This window comes from Numida meleagris, chromosome 1 (assembly GCF_002078875.1).
Source record: "Numida meleagris isolate 19003 breed g44 Domestic line chromosome 1, NumMel1.0, whole genome shotgun sequence".
NCBI lineage: Eukaryota > Metazoa > Chordata > Aves > Galliformes > Numididae > Numida > Numida meleagris.
In genome coordinates, this window is record NC_034409.1 from 75,315,834 (window position 1) to 75,333,759 (window position 17,926).

The window sequence follows — 17,926 nt, forward strand, 5'->3', positions numbered from 1 at the left end:
GAAAATGTCATTAATAATATGGTTTAACTTTTGGTTAGTCCTGACACAGATAGTTGGACTAGATGATTGTTATAGGTCCCTTCCAACTAAACTATTGTATTCTGCTAAGGCAGATTTTCAATGTGTTGCCCAACGTAGTGCGAGGACGAGGCAAAGGACACAAGCTACAATAAGGGAAACTTACAGCAGGTGGGCTTCAAAAATTCTCCTTGAGTGTGACTTCCCCAAAAAGCTGGGGAATCTCCACCCGTCAAGATGTTCAGAATTTACCTGGACAAGGTGCTGAGAAAGCTTATCTAACTTAGGAATTAACTCTTCTGGAAGCAGGGAGTTGAGTGAGGGACCTCCAGAGTTTCCTTTACAGCAAAATTTTTCTGAGTCTATGAAATGTTGATAATCTTGTTCTATAAAACTATTAATAATAATACAAATAATAAAGCTATTCCAAACTGTGGGAAATCTTACCCTCAGAAGTCCAAGCCAAAGGTGTTCTCATGTTCATTCTCTTGGTGATTTGGCTTCCCTAACAACATAGCAGTCACCCAAAGATCTTCTGCTTCAGTGTTGGTATGGTTGCCAGAGTTCCTCTAACTCTGCTTCACACCTCACAGCCCCTTAGCCCTTTACCTCCCAGCTGAGCCGCCACATCCCTCAGATTTTATCTCCCTATGGATTTACATGTTGGTCAGTAGACTGGAGCTGTAGGAAATGCTATTGCTGCTCACTAACAACTGCACCCTCTGCCTCTTTCTAGTTCTGGATGTCTGTCATCGCTACCACGATGCCAATCCCCTGTGGAGGCTTCATGCCTGTTTTTGTTCTGGGTGAGTTTGAATTTTATGTAGCAACATATGGGTCTGACAGGTAGAAAGGATGAGAGATGGTGTGTATGAACCTGGTACTCTTCTTCAAGAGGATAGGGTGTCCAGTTGTCACTTGATGCTTATGTCAGTCTTGGTCAATAGCTCTTATACCAGTCTCTGAGCCTCTGCTTTTGTCCTTTCCCATGCTCTCATATCCAAATGCTGAGGACATCTCTATCATTTTACAGAAGCCAAGCTGTGGGAAGGCACACTGAGTCATGGTCTTTTCACTTCTCTGACTGTCCACCTACAGAGAAACTCATACTACAGCTAGTAATAGCTGCTCCTTTCACTCCTGAAGGCCAGTGAGAAGTCACAGCCTCAGAACTAGTACGTGCAATACCACTTCTTTGATGGGAGTGTGGTGACATAAGAGAATTTGTTATTTTTCAAGTTGTTTACAAGCTCGAAGTTCAGTGTTAAGTATCTACAGCCCTTAAATGAAGTGTGTTGAAGTGTGCTTACAACCTCTGGGTTCTGGAAGGCAACAACTGAACCTGAATCAGTAGTATGCCCTTGCAGTAATGAAAGCTAACATCAAACAAAGCTGTATTAGTATAAGCCCAGCCAGCAAAGCAAAGGAACAGGTTATTATTGAGCAATCAGCATTTTGGAAGCAATTCTCAAATACTATTTTGTATCTATCCACGCAGGAAATTTGACAAAGTACAGGGAGTCTAGTGAAGGGCCACTGAGATTGTTGGGGAACACAAAACAAACAAGGGCAACCTGAGGAAACTGGGCTTGTTCAGCCTGCAGAAGAGAAGGCCAAGAGGAGATCTAACTGTAGGTTTCACCACCTAACACAGCAAGGTATAAAGAGGATAGAAAAACTCTTCTCGGAGACACCTAGTAAATAGGAAGCAAAAAGCACATGTTGCAACATGGGAAATTATGAGTGACATGGGGAAAATACTGTTTGCCTGGTTAAGATTTCCACAAAGAGGATGAAGAATCTCCATCACTGGGGACTTTCAAAGTAAGTCTGGTCAAGGCCCTAGGTGACTTGATCTCACTTTGAAATTAGCCATGTTGTGAACAGGGCTCAGACCAGAGACCTCCAAATGTCCCTTCCCATCCAAACTTTTCTGTAAGCCTACAACTCTAGTATTTTGGACATTCATAGAGTGAGTGTGTGAAGATCCTTAACTGTGATCTTGACTGACATGAGACAAAATATTCTGTCTTTTAAAAGATATTTCCTCCTGTCTGGGAATCACAAATACCTCCCTGCCTGGTGTGTCTAAGTGGAAGAATGAGAGTTCAACTGTATTTACATATCTTAGTATATTTTTTTTCCTCTTGTTTAACTTTTGTATTTTGTAACTGAAAGCTATTCTTCAGTCCTGGTGTCATTGTTATGTAAGTTTTGATTTTGCTTCTGTTAGAAAGCACTCCAGTGCTTACCCAGCATAGCTGCACAGCATAGACTGTGTGCTCCTTAGATGTTAATTCTGTAATTGCTGCTGATATTCTCCAGGTGCTGCATTTGGACGTCTTATTGGAGAAATCATGGCATCACTCTTTCCCGATGGGATCCTCTTTGATGGTATTGTTTACAAAATCTTACCTGGAGGGTATGCTGTCATTGGTGAGTCTTCATGTCTTCCTCTTTCTCCACCTAGTCCCATCCCCATAAATTTCCTGGCTGACATGATATTGTTTCTATATGACAGTCTTTCCTCTTCTCTCCCAATAACTTTTCCACCATATCTGGGAAAGGTGCAGCAGCTCTGACAGGAGCAGTGAGCCACACCGTATCCACTGCAGTGATCTGCTTTGAGCTGACAGGTCAAATTTCCCACATCCTGCCCATGATGGTAGCTGTCATTCTTGCCAACATGGTGGCCCAGAGTCTGCAACCCAGTCTCTATGACAGCATCATCCAGGTGAAGAAGTTGCCCTACCTGCCAGACCTGGGCTGGAATCATATAAGGTACAGCAGTAAAGCAGAGGTGGAGGTGGAGAGAATGAGACCATGGGAGAAGAAAAGGTCATGAAAAGCAGACAGAACTACTAAGAAAATAAAAATGCATAACAGTCCTGGGCTGAGGAAAAAAAAAAAAAAACAAGATGTGGAATAGAAATAAGGTTCATACACAGAAAGTACAAGTTCGAGTCATCTGCAATACTACTGAATTTCTGTAAATATTACCAATTTACTTCAGTTTTGAAGTCTTGTACATTTGGATTTTTTTCTCCAAAAATGTCTGAAGCATTTTATTTGGACACTTTGCCTAAAAAGTTATTCACATGCACATCTCCATGTAGACTATATATAATATACATGTGTATATATATATAACATATATGTGTATGTGCATGTATATAAATGTATTTTTATCATGGAAGGCAATGGAGTGAAACAGAACTGTAATGAAAATCCATGTTGATACTGCTGCAAAGTCCTCCTTTTACTTTTAGGGAAGATCAATTAGCAACTCTATAGAGAACACACTGAGGAACTTATCTGCTATACATTTTTAACATTCTAACTCTTCAACTTGTCCATAAATTCACAGCAAATACAATATCTTTGTTGAAGATATTATGGTCCAAGATGTGAAATTCGTCTCCTCCAACTGTAAATATCGAGACTTGCAAACTCTACTCCAAAGCACCACTGTTAAGACTTTGCCTTTAGTGGACTCACCAGGTAAGCAATGTGCAGAAAACTGGTCCTTCCTGAAGACTGTTTCAAGTGAGCCAAAGAAACTAACTCTCACATTACACACTTTGAAGAAGGTAGTGCGACCCCCTATATAACATGAATCATACTAAAAATCTTCCACTATGGATCATGTATGAAATAAGATTGTTTCAGCTTTAGCAGACAGGTAAGCTGGAGCATGAGGAACAAAGTAGGTACAGCATGTAAGAGATGTGTGGAAATTTTGACAACAGGGAGGGATCTTACATAAGTAAAGAGCCTGTTTCTGTTGTGCTCAAGAGTGGGACAAATCAGGGATGGTTAGCTCCCCACAACCCCAAAGAATATTAGCAGCAATTAGCAAGGCTGGTCAATGCCTCTTTTCAATGCTCCTGAAATGCTGCTTAGAGTATTTCAAAGAATTTAAAAGGAGGAAAGGGCAATTTGTGGCAACTAACATACAAAATCATGAGGGGACTTAGTTTCTCTACTCTGTTACGCAGAAACCATGATCCTTTTGGGGTCTGTGGAGCGATCCGAACTGCAGGCACTCCTCCAGAGACACATCAGCCCAGAACGCCGACGGTGCCTCAACAGACAAATGCAGCAGAAGCTGGCTGAGGCACCTTACGATGGACACAGCAAGGGATCAGGAGCAACCCTGCCAAAGCTGAAGCATGAATCTTTTGCATATGTTGATGAGGATGATGATACAGACGAGAAGGCAGAGGTGAGGGAGAAGAAACAAGACTGCATTACAGACTGCTTAAGAAGCAGTAAGGCATTTGTAGAGGCTGAGAAAGAAATGACATGGGGTGGGCCTTATTTTCTCTCCTTTTCATAACAGCAGCCTCAGGCACCAAGTCCCACCCCTAGCCACCCAGAGGAGCCCAATGGCCCAACAAATCCTCTTAAACCGCCACCTGAAATTTTGGAGCCACAGCAATCCTCAGGTATGTTAACTTCTGGCATGCCCCAGTCACATCTTAGATTATGGAAGCTTTAAAGCTTACTGTATGTCTGTGCAAGGTGCTGGCTTCTCAAATGTGGGGAAGGAATTGTTCTCTGCTTCCTCTGCTTTTCTTGCATTATAGGCACTTTGAAAAATGTACCTCACAATTACCTGAAATTATCTACTTTTTGTGATTCTCTAGAGAGCACAGCAAAAGTAGGCCCACTCAGGCAGCCCTCCCTCTGTCAGTATTCCCAATTCCAAAATTTGCAAAAACATCTCCTTTGACTTTTTCTGAAGGCTCTGCATGTGAAGGTCCCATCTTTTGCCTCCTTCACCCTGTGAATTATTCTGACAAGTCTGAAGGCTGAACAGATGTACTTATTTTTGGAGTTGCTTGGCCATTTCCAAAGCTGAACAGCTCCTCCATCAGATGCACATCTCTTGGTTTCAGCTTCTTTAATATGAAGGACAAATACTGATTTATTGTTCTTTTTGTGCTGCTCTACCTTCATTAGCTTTGTTTCCAGGACTATGCTTATATCTCATTTCTGGTTCCTAGATCATGTATATTTGATACAGGATGGTTTAGTTGGTTTTTGTGTTTTTTTCCTTTATGTGCCTTGAAATGTGCAGACAGTGAGTTAGCACAGTGGTACAGCCAAATCTTGAGAATTAATACAGAGAACAGGGTTCTGGCTCATGCTTTTAGATACCCAAATGTTAACATGTAATATAGCCTATAGCACATCCTAGATCCCTAACACCACTTGTTTATGACCAAACCTTTACAGCATGGAAAAATCCACTTTATGCTATGCTACCAGGGCAGTAGAATGGTGGAATAACAATTCACTTTCCTTACCAAATCAGAAAAATAATCACATCAAAACAAGGATATTGTGTGACATGCTTTAAGTGAAGTTAGTGCTGAATGTTCAAGGAGTCACAAAAGGAAATGGAGGAGGGATGACTTCGTTAATTTTTAGTTTGGCTCACAGCTGTCACTGTTTCTGACCAATCTGAACAGACTTGTTCACAACAGCACCAAACCCTGTTATTTTCCCATTTGCAAAGTTCTGACTACCTCGCCTAGAATAATTCTGCAGTCATTTTCACTCCCACCGTTACACTGTTGGCTCAGTTCATGGACTTCTCACCCCCTCATAACTGCCAATTCTGGCTTATTGGTATGCTTTGAAGTCATTTTCAAATTTCCTTTCCATACACATCCTTTAAATCAGATTCTCCTTATGGATTGCAGAAACCCTTACTTAAAGCAGTTTCTCTCTTGTATCATATTGTTTGCTGTCCTAGTAGCCCTGCTTCTGTTTTTCTCCTCAGGGACATTAATCTATTAACATCATCTGTGTGGGCTATTATGTAATGGTTTCTTTCTTTTCCTTGAGGAAAACTTATTGCATGGAAATATTTATGATGGCATGTCCTAGCCATCATCTTACAAACTGACTGCTGAACTGTGGCTGGCTAAGCCTCGTCATATACAGTATAACACGTCTCTCATATTATTTTCTAGACTGCCTTGGGCAAGAAGATGAGCATGGAGCTTTGCATTTTTGTCACTCATTCATTCTTGTCTCTTATCCACGTCTGTTTTCATTCTTCAGACAGTTTCCGGAATTTGAGGCAACTGATCCAGCAGCTCTTGTGCCCTTACAACCGTCGACCTGAAACACAGAGTGCTGTCCAGGTTAGGGATACAGAAAGACTAGCAGTAGCCTGGAGAGAGAAGGGATGTGATGGAAATAGAGCCTACTACCCAGAGCCTTTCAGCATCTGGCCAAATGATGGACATACTTATGGTCATGAACTCCGACAGTGTCAGTGGGGATCTCCCTCCAAGGAGAAAGGATGTGATTACTGTGAAGGAGTGTACATCTTGCTCATGAGCCATTTGTGCTCAGGTATCAAGGCTACCATCATGATTGAGTCTGGGCATCTTTTTTTTCCCAGCAAATAACATAATTTCCACTAGCCTGAAATGGAAGTGCTAGTTCATTTGGCACTATTTTTGGCTAACTAAAAATGAAAAAAAGCTTTTGTCTTGTGCTACATTAGACGCCCTTGGGAACAGGGTTGGTGGATATCATATTGAGTCTATGAGATATCCATCCACTCTAGGATGGTAATTGGGCCCCTTGTGAAAGCACCTAAAGCAGTACTAGATGACCCTGTTTAGGCACCTGACATAGTCCAACTTCTTTGGTAATGGAAGGAGATGAAGTATAGAGTGCACCTTTTAATGCATGAGTATGAAGAAAATCTAATAACTTAGTAATACATTAACTGAAATAAAAAGGGGACCACAAGGTGTAAGGAGGTTATGCACATCTTTCCTTCCTGTACTTTGTGAAACTGAACAGTGTTTTCTTCTACAGGAGCCAGTGGAAGTCATTGAGACAATGACACCAGAAGAGGTAAGACAGCATAAGACTGAAAGGGAAGGAAGTCATGTGTTTCTTTTGCTCATTCTTTATCATCTGCAAATTCTTCCTGAACTCTTAGAACAACAGTAATTACCACATGAAGCCATAGATAAACCCATTTTCTTCTTAGATTTGTACAGCAGGCAAGTCTCACCCATTAAGAGATTTTTTTTGTTAGATGTAATGGGTAAGGCACTGAGTAATATCATCTAGCTTTGAAATCAGCCCTGCTGCAAGCAGGATGTTAGAGGCCTCTGCAGGTCTCTTCTCACCTAAAGCTATGGGTCTATGTTGTTCCTCCATTCCTTGCACAAAGAAACTATTATCTTGTAAAGGCAAGGGGAAGGTGCACTCAGAAAGGAAAGCTAAGATATTCACTCCCTCTTTAGCAGGAAGGAGCAAAACTTCACCTTCCCAGAAAACCTCAGAGGTACTGGAATTGATCTGTTCACACAGGGCCTTGATATCTTCTAAGAATGGGAAACCTGAAGGAGGTGATATAGTATGCAAGGCAGGTGAATAATCTACATAGGATGGAAGAATGATTAACAGGAGAATGGGCGTAGTTTGGGTACACAACCAGCAGCACTACTGATTACTGTAAGAGTGGTTCTCGTTTCCTGTGTCAGATAGATGCTTGGGAACAGGAGGAGTTGGAAAAGGATGTCTGCTTTGAATACTGTCGTATAGACCCTTCTCCTTTCCAACTGGTGGAGAGAACCTCCCTGCACAAGGTAGGTGCAGACATCTCTCTGAGGCATACTGTTTTTGTCCACCATATCTATTATTAGAAGTACCGTCTATGGCATTTCTTCTCCTTTTCTTCACCTACAACTGACTCACATTTTCCTCATCCACTTATAATTATCACCAGCAACTTTCACATCCAAATACAGGAGTAATTTCGTTTCTGTATCTTTCTGCATGTATTTCCAGTCTCCTGGGAAAAGAAAAGCTGGAGGTTAAGAAGTTTAAGTGCATTTGTTAAAATAACTTTTGGACATAATTTCCAGCCACAGCATTAACAGAAGCAGTATATGCAATGCTGCTTGGGTGTATTACCTGGAGATACACACACTGGTTTGTTGGTGCACAGCACTGGAATGACGACTACTGGATTCCTCAAGGTGTTTCTGTCAGTGTGCAGAGTCTTTCTCAGTATGTGAGGAAAAATTGCATCAAACCAGTCTATATCATAGGGTTGGTCTTCACTGACCTGAAGCACAAGGAAAGAGGAAGCTAGATCATACTGTGATCCGTGAGTGATAGGACTCAAGAGAATAGCATGCAGTTTTATCAGAGGAGGTTCAGATTAGATATTAGGAAAAGTTTCTTCAACAAGAGAGTGATTGGACTCTGGAACAGGCTCCCCACGGCGGTGATTATGGCCCCAGGCTGCCTGCGCTCAAGGAGCATTTGACATAGGGCTTGAATGTTGGGTGGTCCTGTGTAGAGACAGGAGCTGGATTCAATTACCCTTGTTGGTATCTTCTAACTTGGGATATTCTATGACATGACTTCCAGAGTTAATGTAGGATGACTGGGGAAAAAGCAATCACTATATAGGTATATCAGGAGTAACAGAGGATTGGAGTTTCATTAAATGGAAAGGAAAATTGGCCTACTGAAGCAAAAGCACACAGTGCAAGTTTTTAATCATTATTTATTTAACGTGAACTGTCAGCATATGCCTTGCACAAAATGAATTACTACTATGAAAGCAGTAAGATCTAAGCCTTTAGCAAAATAAGAAAAGGCTAGCGTATGCTTAAGATGGTGTTTTCTAAGGACTGGCTGAAGGAATCTGAAAACGACTAGTATTTGAGATTATAACAGTTACAAGATATGATACCTGGAGACTTCAAATGGAGAAGGTTTCATACATCCTTTTAAATAGCACAATTTTCTCTTTGTCAGAGAAACTCTGAAATAACAAAAGTCAACCTAAATGCACAAGAAAAAGAAGGAATAAATAAACTGTCTGAGGTATGCACAGTCAGAGCTAAGTGTGAGAATACTGACAAGAATATCACATCATCGTGACCAAATTGTACTTAAGCAGTTTGGTTTTCTTTTATGTAAGGGTAAAATGTCTTCTGCCTGAAGACTGTCATTTTCCTTAGTTTACAACCACTTCCACGTGATGCTAAAGAAAAAGACAAATACCAGCCCTGAAAGAATCACTTTGTGTAAGTCCACAGGTAGAGTCCAGCCAGAGCTCAGCTTAAAGAAATTAAAGGTAAAAAATATTCTAAAGATGTTCACCAAGAACACTTAAAGTTCCAGAAAACCTGATCTTTAAAGAATAGTAAAATATGTAGTATATGTATGCTGAAGAAGAGAAGACTGATAGTAGTGTAATACCTGTCTTTTGCAGAAGGCTAAGAGAAAGGTACTAACTCTTTTCCATTGTTCCCACTGCACTGGATAAACAGCAATAAGATTAAGTTTGACAAAGAAATATTCTAGAACAGGGGGAAAAAAAAACTTCTGGTGGTAAGGAAAGTACAGGAACAAATAACCTCAGTAAGTTCTGACAATGCATATTACTAAATGATAGTCTTATTTCCAGCACCAAAATGAAAAAGGATCTGCACAAGTCCCTAAATGCACAGGAAGTTGCATGTGAATCTCTCTTCCCAGATGGAGGATGGAAGTGATTTTGAGAATGTGCTCTGCGTTATCAACACACTCCTAACTATGGGTGGGCAACAGAAGGACCAAAAATTAATATTTGCTAGCTACAAAAGGGGAACAGAAGCAGTAGTTTCTCAATGGGGTAACTTCAGGTTTGTATGTCTTCAGCGTTCCTGTTTCTAAATCCTAAGTCCCAAGGCTAGCACGAGGTATCACACTACCAGTTTCCAAGGTACCTGAATTTTTTTGTGTGTTTTTCCTCTTAGACACATACATTGTTTTCATTACTGGGCCTCAGCCATGCCTATGTAACCAGTATGGGGAAGCTGAAGGGAGTGTTGGCTTTGGAAGAGGTAAGTACAGATACCTTCATCTCCTAATCAACTGCAAATGTCCTGTGGATCATTGCAAAACACTTACAGGTTGGAGATCCAGCTTGGAATATATGTAACTGTGGATGCTCCATTTTTAACCCAGCGTTGAATTCTGACTCACCACTCTGAGAGCCATGTAGAGGAAAGGACTGGATGACTGTATTTCAGAGAAAGCAGCATATGTTATTTACAGGCATGTTAGATGGTTTGTTCTTTTCCTGAAAGTAGACTTCTTAACTGCGTGGCTATTATTCTCTCAGTAGTGCAGGATTTGATATTTACCATGGACTAAAAAGTTACAATACCTGTGTGAAAGACGATCTCGTCAGGCCCCATCACTTATATGATGATGTGACTCTATTTGCGATTCCTTTACCCTGGAGAGCCAATGAATTTCTTCTGGGTAGGGCTGAGTCAGCCTCCCTTTCATCATTTTTTCTCTGAACTTTTTCTTTCTAATAGCTTCAAAAGGCAATAGAGGGCTCCACACGCTCGGGAGTTCGCCTCCGCCCTCCCCTTGCCAGTTTCCGTGACACAAACCGGACTTCAATCAGCGGTGAAAAGGTCAGCCAGGGTACTCAGGTGTGGAGCCAGCAGGACAACAGCATGGTGGGAGCGCAGCAAGCAGCAGACTTGGGGACAAAGAGCCCACTACCTCTCTACTCACACTCTCCACAGCCCTCTCACTTACATGATGAAGGGGAAGGCCTGTGCTCCAATTATGCCACTGATACTGAGTTGGAAGAGATGGAGCTGACAGGACCAGTTAATGAAAACATCTCAGACATCCTGAAGGACATCAGCCTACACTCCACTGATCTGGATGAAGATGAGGATGAAGATGTCACCTTATAGGTGGTGTGAGGGCATAGTCCATCATGTTCTTCACTTGAGCCAGTCTTGAGTATGCTCCTCAAAGAGAAGCTTTTGGATGCTCTTTGTAAAACCCAAAGAGAATTGATTCAGTTGGGGGAAGGAACATAGGACTGAACCTTTTTTTTCTGCTGCTTTATATACAAACAACAGTTGGGTTATTGAGCTGTATACAGGAGTCAGATGTAGACTGCAAGGTGACTAAGGGCAGGCTCAAAACGTTAAAGGCCTCGGCTTTCACTTGTGGTGAGCAAGTGTCTACATAACATGTCAGAAAAGATCATAAGAGGACGTGAATACAGTCAGGACGTGAAACACAGTCAGAATGCCCTGGGTCAATCTGCCATACAGAAAGTGGAGGGGTTGCAACTCTTCTAATTTTTCACTAGTGTCATCCTTCTAGTCACACCTGACCTGCATGCACCAGTGCAAACCAGACCTCCAGCCAAGAAGCGTACTGCTGCTTCTGTCTGCAGTCCCATCCACGTAGCTCCTTTTTGCAAGCTCTTAACTTGCACCCCCCAAAACATTCCCATCTAGAACACTTTTCCTCTTTCTTAATTTTTACTCTGGGATCTTCCTGGGTGGAACTGCAGTTAGGAGTTTCTCCTCTGACCTTTAGCAGAGCCATGCCCTAAAATCAGGTGGAAGGAAAATATGTGGTCTACATCTCCTGTCTTGAATTAGCCAGGGCTCAAAGAAAAGCACTGAAAGTGAGGAAGCCTCTGTCGTCCCATCTCTAGAATTTTTAAATAGAATGTGAAAACCTTAAGTGGGGGCATCCTCAGTGTTGGAGGGAGAGGAGTAAAACAGCATGTATGCAGATGTATTTTAATATCTGTGTCTCTCTAAACCACTGTTGGAATTTTTACAAAGTTACAGTCTTAAAATACAAGAACTTACTTAAAATAAAAAAAAAATATATGGAGTGCCAAGAAATACAGCAGAGGAAAGTCACATTTTCTATGCTCTGGAAACAGGTTCATCAATAAAACTCCTGCTCTTTTTCCTGGTAATTCTACCCTACTTACTTTTCACATATTTCTGCATATCTCAGATCAGAGAATTCTAGCTCTCACTTTTGCCAGTGTCTCCACTGTGACTAGTAGTAGAGACCTCAGCTCTTGTCTACAGCATCCCTCTATTCCAGATGTAGATCTGGATGAGGTCTTGATCTGTATCTTGCAAAGAGATGTCTCATAACTCTCATAACGTGTCATGGATGCAAAACCTTGGCATCCAAGGGTAAGATGTTGCTTTAACTCACTGTCTTTGTGGGGTTTTCTCAGTAAACATACAGAATTCAATTCGGCCTATTCTGCAGCTTTTCTCTAACATTCTATTTCTCTTTCTGTCACACTTTTGGTGTGTCAAAACACTTAGATGTGATCCCAAGTAGTCCACTGGATGTGTTTCTGCTTATCAGCAACAGAGAAAAAAATTATGCTCTGAGAATATATTCTTGGGAATATTCCCCTAGATATTGAGCCACATCCCCTTCCCTAATATTTATAAAGCATTATCTGATTTAGAATGAGCAGTTTCACCTCAGCAGGTTTTCCATAAGCTGTCTCAAAAGTAAAAAATACAGTTACCTCTAACCCGGTCTCCCTACGAAAATTCCCTTCTGGCCTTAATTCCAAGGATTGACCTTGTACCAAATTCACTCTTAGGATACTCATGAATGGAGAAGTCTGGTAGAGTGAAATCTCTTGGAGAGAGAGAGATTTGCTTTTGTTCTCTGAACTTAAGAACTCAGTAGCCTGTATTCTTTTACATGATTCCTCTGTCTATGCTATCTAGGGACAGCCTTTCCCTGGCAGAAGTCATCTTCACTCCTTTGAGGGCCACCCTGTCCTTGTGAGAAGACAGCAGCAATATGAAGGCAAGTCGTTCACTCACACCAGCTGCCTGCCTCCACCTGAGGTTTGGGGCACATTTCTGACTGCCAGGCATTAGAAAACAGCCTGTAGTTGCTACTGCTACTGCCTCCCTGCTACTTCTGTGCCACCTTTCCCTGTTTGCAAAGAAGAGACAACACAACTGCTATTTTTCCCAGGTAACTGTGATACACCTTGGTATAAGCAGAGGAGACATAACATTCCACTTAGTACAGACAGGAAAAGAGAGAGAGACAGAATTAAGAGTTCATAAAAAATAACTCTGCATAAATACACACACAGGTTATGCAAACACTGCACAGAAGTGCGCGCTTTGTGGCCAGACGATACAAGTCAGGGCAATAACCAGCTGAGGAAGGAAAGATCATTCTTTGCCAAATTAGTCCAATCTTAGTAGAGGTATAATTAAAATCACGCTATTAAATATACTGTAACAACTAACACTAAGTTGTTCACGGCTACATAAACAAGGATCCGGGCACAACTCTCATAACAACTTAGCACTGGAGACCAGTAATTAATTTTTCTGCGTAGAAGCCATGACTGAACATTAGTGTTCTCAGAGAAAAAGACATCTTATTTTAAGCCATAGAATGCAAAATTTTAAGGTTTTATTTATAGAAGGCAAACTTAAACTTGGCCTGGCTATAACTGCAAGTTTTCTTGTGTCCCCTTCTCATACTGAACAGTCAAACAGTTAACAAGTACAAACACACACATACACATACACACACATAAATATCACAGAATCACAATCGTACAAGTTGGAAGGGACCTCTGGGGATCATCAAATTCAACCTCCCTGCTAAAGCAGGTTCCTAGAGTATGTTGAATAGGAAAGTGTCCAGGCAGGTGTTGAATATCTCCAGAGAAGGAGATTCCACAACCACTATTGGCAGCCTGATTCAGTGCTCTATTACCCTCACAGCAAAGAAGTTCTTCCTCACATTTGTATGGAACTTCCTGTGTTGTAGTTTTTGCCCATTGTCCTTGTCCTGTCACTGAACACCAGTGAAAAGAGCCCAGCCCCATCCATTCGACTCTGCTCTTGAGGTATTTATAAACAGTAATAAGATTCTTCCAGTCTTCTCCAGGCTGAAGCGTTCCAGGTCTCCCAGCCTATCCTTATGGGAGATGTTCCAGCCATCTTTGTGACCATCTGCTGGACTCTCTCCAGTAGTTCCCTGTTTTTATGGAACAGAGGAACCCAGATGTGACCTCACCAGGGCAGAGAAGAGGGGGAGGATAACCTCCCTCAACCTGCTGGCCACTCTTGGGATGTGTGTTTTGATGCATCCCAGGATACTATTGGCCTTCACGGCCACAACAGCACACTGCTGGCTCATCACCCCAACATCACCCTTTTCCGATCACGGGTTTGCAGTAGTAGACAGCTCTATAATTCGGATGCCTGTGTTATGAGCCAAATCTCTTTCCTTCTGCTTGTTGGAAGTCAGTAAGTCCTCATGCAGCCTCATCATGCTACAGACAATACTGTGGATATCCACTGGGACTAGCATGCGGGCTAATGAAACCAGTCTTAGACTACTACTAGTTTGAGCACTGGGCTTTCAGATGTGCTTTTACTCATATCCAAGCAGTTTCAGTATGTTGCTTGTGCAAACCTCTTGTGCTCCACAGTAAAACTAGTTTCTGAGACACATACAGCCAACTTAAAGGATTGAACCTGATATAGAGAACAAAAGATGCTGAGGAAAAGTCCAGTAGAAAATTTATAAAGTAAATAATTTAGAGGAAATGCTTGTAGAGCATCTACATGAGTTGCTTGCTTTATACAAACTACAATATAAAAGCTGTTAATATCTGGCTGTTTAGTGAATAGGTACATGTTTATTTTAAAGGACAGATGATAAAATACAAGACCTACTAAAATGGTATTCAGAATTAAAGTCACACAAGCTCAGTTTAGAAACTTCGCAATTATTCTGCACAGCAACAAATGCAAAATACAGTAATGAGAGGCTTATGAGAAACACAGCTGTGAAAAAAATTCTTCTTTTTCCCACCCTCAAATTTCTACAGTGCACTTAAACAAAATAAGCTGTGGAAAAAAAAAAGGGGGGGAAGAAGGGGGGAGTTGTGGAATGGTTGGATTATGACCAAATACGTCACAGAATTGAATTTATTTAAATTGGGGGAAAAAAAAAAAAAAAAAAAAAACCTCTGGCAGCTTGGGGCTGTGCCCACTAAGTTGGGGAGCCTGTTCTAGGGCTCCCTGTGGTGAAGAACATTTCCTAACACCCAACCTGGTTGCCCTTGACATAGCTCCATGACATTCCCTCATGCCCTGTCGCTGTCACCAGAGAGCAGAGCTCAGTGCTGCCTCTCCACTCCCTGTGAGGAGCTGCAGGCCACCATGAGTCTCCCCCTCAGCCTCCTCTGCTCTGGGCCGAGTAAACCATGGGACATCAGCCACTCCTCCAGACCCTTTACCATCTTCATACCCCTTTTTTGAACACTCTCTTGTTGTTTTATGTCTTTCTTATATAGTGGTGCCCATATTTGCACACAGTGCTCAAGGTGAGGCTGCACCAGAGCAGAGTGAGACAATCCCTTCCCTCACCCAGCTGGCACTGCTGGGCCTGATGCACCCAAGGGTATGGTTGGCCATTTTAGCTGCCAGGGTACACTGCTGACTTAGATTCAACTTGCTGTCAGCTTGCTCTGCAGCTTCTTGACCTATAGTCTGTAAAGATAGCCAGGGCTGCCCTATCCTAGGTGCAGAATGTAGAACTTACTCTCATAAACTTCATGTGGTTGGTGATTGCCCAGCCCTCCAATTTGTCAAGGTCTCTCTACACTCGAGGGAGTCAATGGCTCCTCCCTATTTAGTATCATCTACAAAATTACTTAGTATAGCTTCGAGTCCTACATCCAAGTCATTTATGAAAACATTAAAGAGCCCTGCAGAACCCCACTAGTGACTTAGCCACCAGCCTGACATCACTTAATTTACTACAATCCTTTGAGCCTGACCTGTCAGCCAGCTGTTCCATCTACCATATTATGTATTTGTCTATCTGTACGCTGGACATTTTGTCCAGAAGGATACTGTGAAAGATGTTACCAAAAGCTCCACTGAAATCCAAAAAAATTACATCATCTAGCTTTCCTTGGTCAACTAGGTGGGTAAACTGGTCATAAAAGGAAATTAAGTTCATTAAACAGCACCTTCCCCTTGTGAACCCATGTTGGCTGTGACCAGTGACTACGTTGTCTTTCAGGTGTTTTCAGAATAACCTCCATCATTTTGCCACACACTGGAAGTGAGACTGACAGGCCTGTAATTACCCAGGTATTCTTTATCGCCCTTCTTGAATACTGAGACAATATTTGCCAGCTTTCAGTGGACTGGGTACCCTCCAGATCCCCAAGATTGTTGAAAAATAATGGAGAGAGGTCACATGATGACACTGGTGAGCTCTTCGAGTACCCTGGGATGAATCCCATTGTGCTCTAGAGACTTATGTGCATCCAGCCAGAGCAGCAAATCCCACAGAAGTTCAAGGTTGGATGGGAGATTATCATGGTCAGAGTCCTCCAGCTCAGGGCTCCAGCAGTCCCAGGGCCAAAGACCAAACCAAAAAAGGCATTAAGCATCTCTGCATCCCTATTTGTGAGGTGATCGTCCTCACCAAGTAGCAAACCAATGTTATCTCTGGTCCTCCTTTTGTTGTTAACTTAAGGCACAGAAGCCATGAACTTTCTGAAGCTCTGTTCATAGAAAATACCCTCGCAGCAGGCAAAATGCAGAGCCAGTGAGGTGTACAGCATGAATTTTCTCATGCCCTTTTTATTTACTCTTCTCATTACTGACTTGAAAAATATATGCGATAACATAAGACAGTAAGATGTGAGAAACATAGAGCAGGTTTGCCATCTAGTCTAAACAGAGGAATAAGAAGGCAGTGTGGATGAGAGACTGGGACAGATACCACAGAGTGAGGTTCATGCTGGGGCTGAGAAGCTAAATCCAGAGGGTAAGCACTTAACTGAGGGATAAATCTAGACTAGTATGATGATAAAAGTTCTGATAGGTGAAGCACTCAGTAGTTGCACATCATCTTTGTAGCATCATCTGAAATTAAGACAAGCGATTTTCCTGTATTTAAGGTACCATTTCTAAGCTCAGGAGACATGTTCTTTTTCCAGGGGCTCAAGTCTTAAGCATATGTGCAATAACTGATTTCATTCAAGACAGTGCATTTCAAGAAAAAATATATGTAGTGACAATTTAGATGCCATTTGGAAAAACAACAACAACAACAACAACAACACAACAACAACAACCAAAGAACACACAAAAAGTAATTACTAGGAGACTTACAGGACTGGAGGAAAAAAAAATGTAAGGAGTTAAACTAAATCACAGTTAACTAAAAGAATATAATTATGCAGACATACATACCGAAAGATGGGGGGGAATCTATCCAGTAGGCAAAGGGAGGTAAAATGGGAGGAAATTAATTTTGAGTAGAAGACAGAAAGCAAAGATCAGCTAAAAATTCCTTATTGTAAAATAGAGTGCACCTTAAACAGGGCGAGTGACACTGCTTAGACCCTGAAAGAACCTATGGAAAAACACAAGTAAATATCTTCATGAGGAAATAAGTACCTTTTATGCTTAGAACTTAGAATTCTCATACAATTAACAAAGTGCTACTGGATTTGGCCTAACATCTCAAAACCCTTTGAGAAGAGGCAAACAATACAAGAATACTGGAATTGCAGAGATGCCCGCTTTCCCTCTGGATTAACCAATTGTCCCCACCTGCTATCAGGACAGCAGTCTGAGAAGTGCCTACTTAAAATAAAATATGAAACCAGAGTGTTGCTACTCATGGTCAGTTCCTGTGCCACCCAGAATCAGACACCTCTTTATGCCCCATCCTAAGCTGCTGTTGTGAAACTTCTGTCAGTCTGTAGTAGGTGTGTCAGCGTACCACTAATACCAGGATAAGACTTACACATCTCATCTGGAAAATGCCATTCCAGTGTAACAGGAAAACTCACTCTGCTAAACTAGAAGATCCTGTCAATGTGATCCTATCATCATATCTGTCACAATGGCCCAGAATTTGTTTCAAGGTAACCACAGGCACACATGAGATTTTAACCCTGTGTAGCAGAACAAGTGATGTTCTTATATTCTCAATGAGAAACAGTATATGATGTTCTATTCTGGGATGTTTCTCCAAGCCACATGGA

General features: G+C 41.7%; 2 protein-coding genes across 2 annotated transcripts in view; one reads left to right on the plus strand and one right to left on the minus strand.

Annotated features, from left to right (window-relative positions):
• The window catches only part of CLCN1 (chloride voltage-gated channel 1), a 40,923-nt gene extending 24,580 nt beyond the window's left edge, over window positions 1–16,343 (plus strand). Inside the window, 11 exon segments of the mRNA XM_021395575.1 lie at window positions 755–824; window positions 2,344–2,454; window positions 2,586–2,799; window positions 3,386–3,519; window positions 4,017–4,243; window positions 4,361–4,466; window positions 6,094–6,176; window positions 6,865–6,903; window positions 7,542–7,646; window positions 9,816–9,902; window positions 10,386–16,343. Of these exon segments, the coding sequence (XP_021251250.1) occupies window positions 755–824; window positions 2,344–2,454; window positions 2,586–2,799; window positions 3,386–3,519; window positions 4,017–4,243; window positions 4,361–4,466; window positions 6,094–6,176; window positions 6,865–6,903; window positions 7,542–7,646; window positions 9,816–9,902; window positions 10,386–10,778 (1,569 nt within the window). The 3' untranslated portion in view covers window positions 10,779–16,343.
• Window positions 8,559–17,926, minus strand: part of FAM131B (family with sequence similarity 131 member B) — a 45,340-nt gene continuing 35,972 nt past the window's right edge. Inside the window, exon 8 of the transcript XR_002438246.1 lies at window positions 8,559–8,856. The gene's annotated coding sequence lies outside the window, so the exon portion shown is untranslated. The remainder of the gene's footprint in view (window positions 8,857–17,926) is intronic.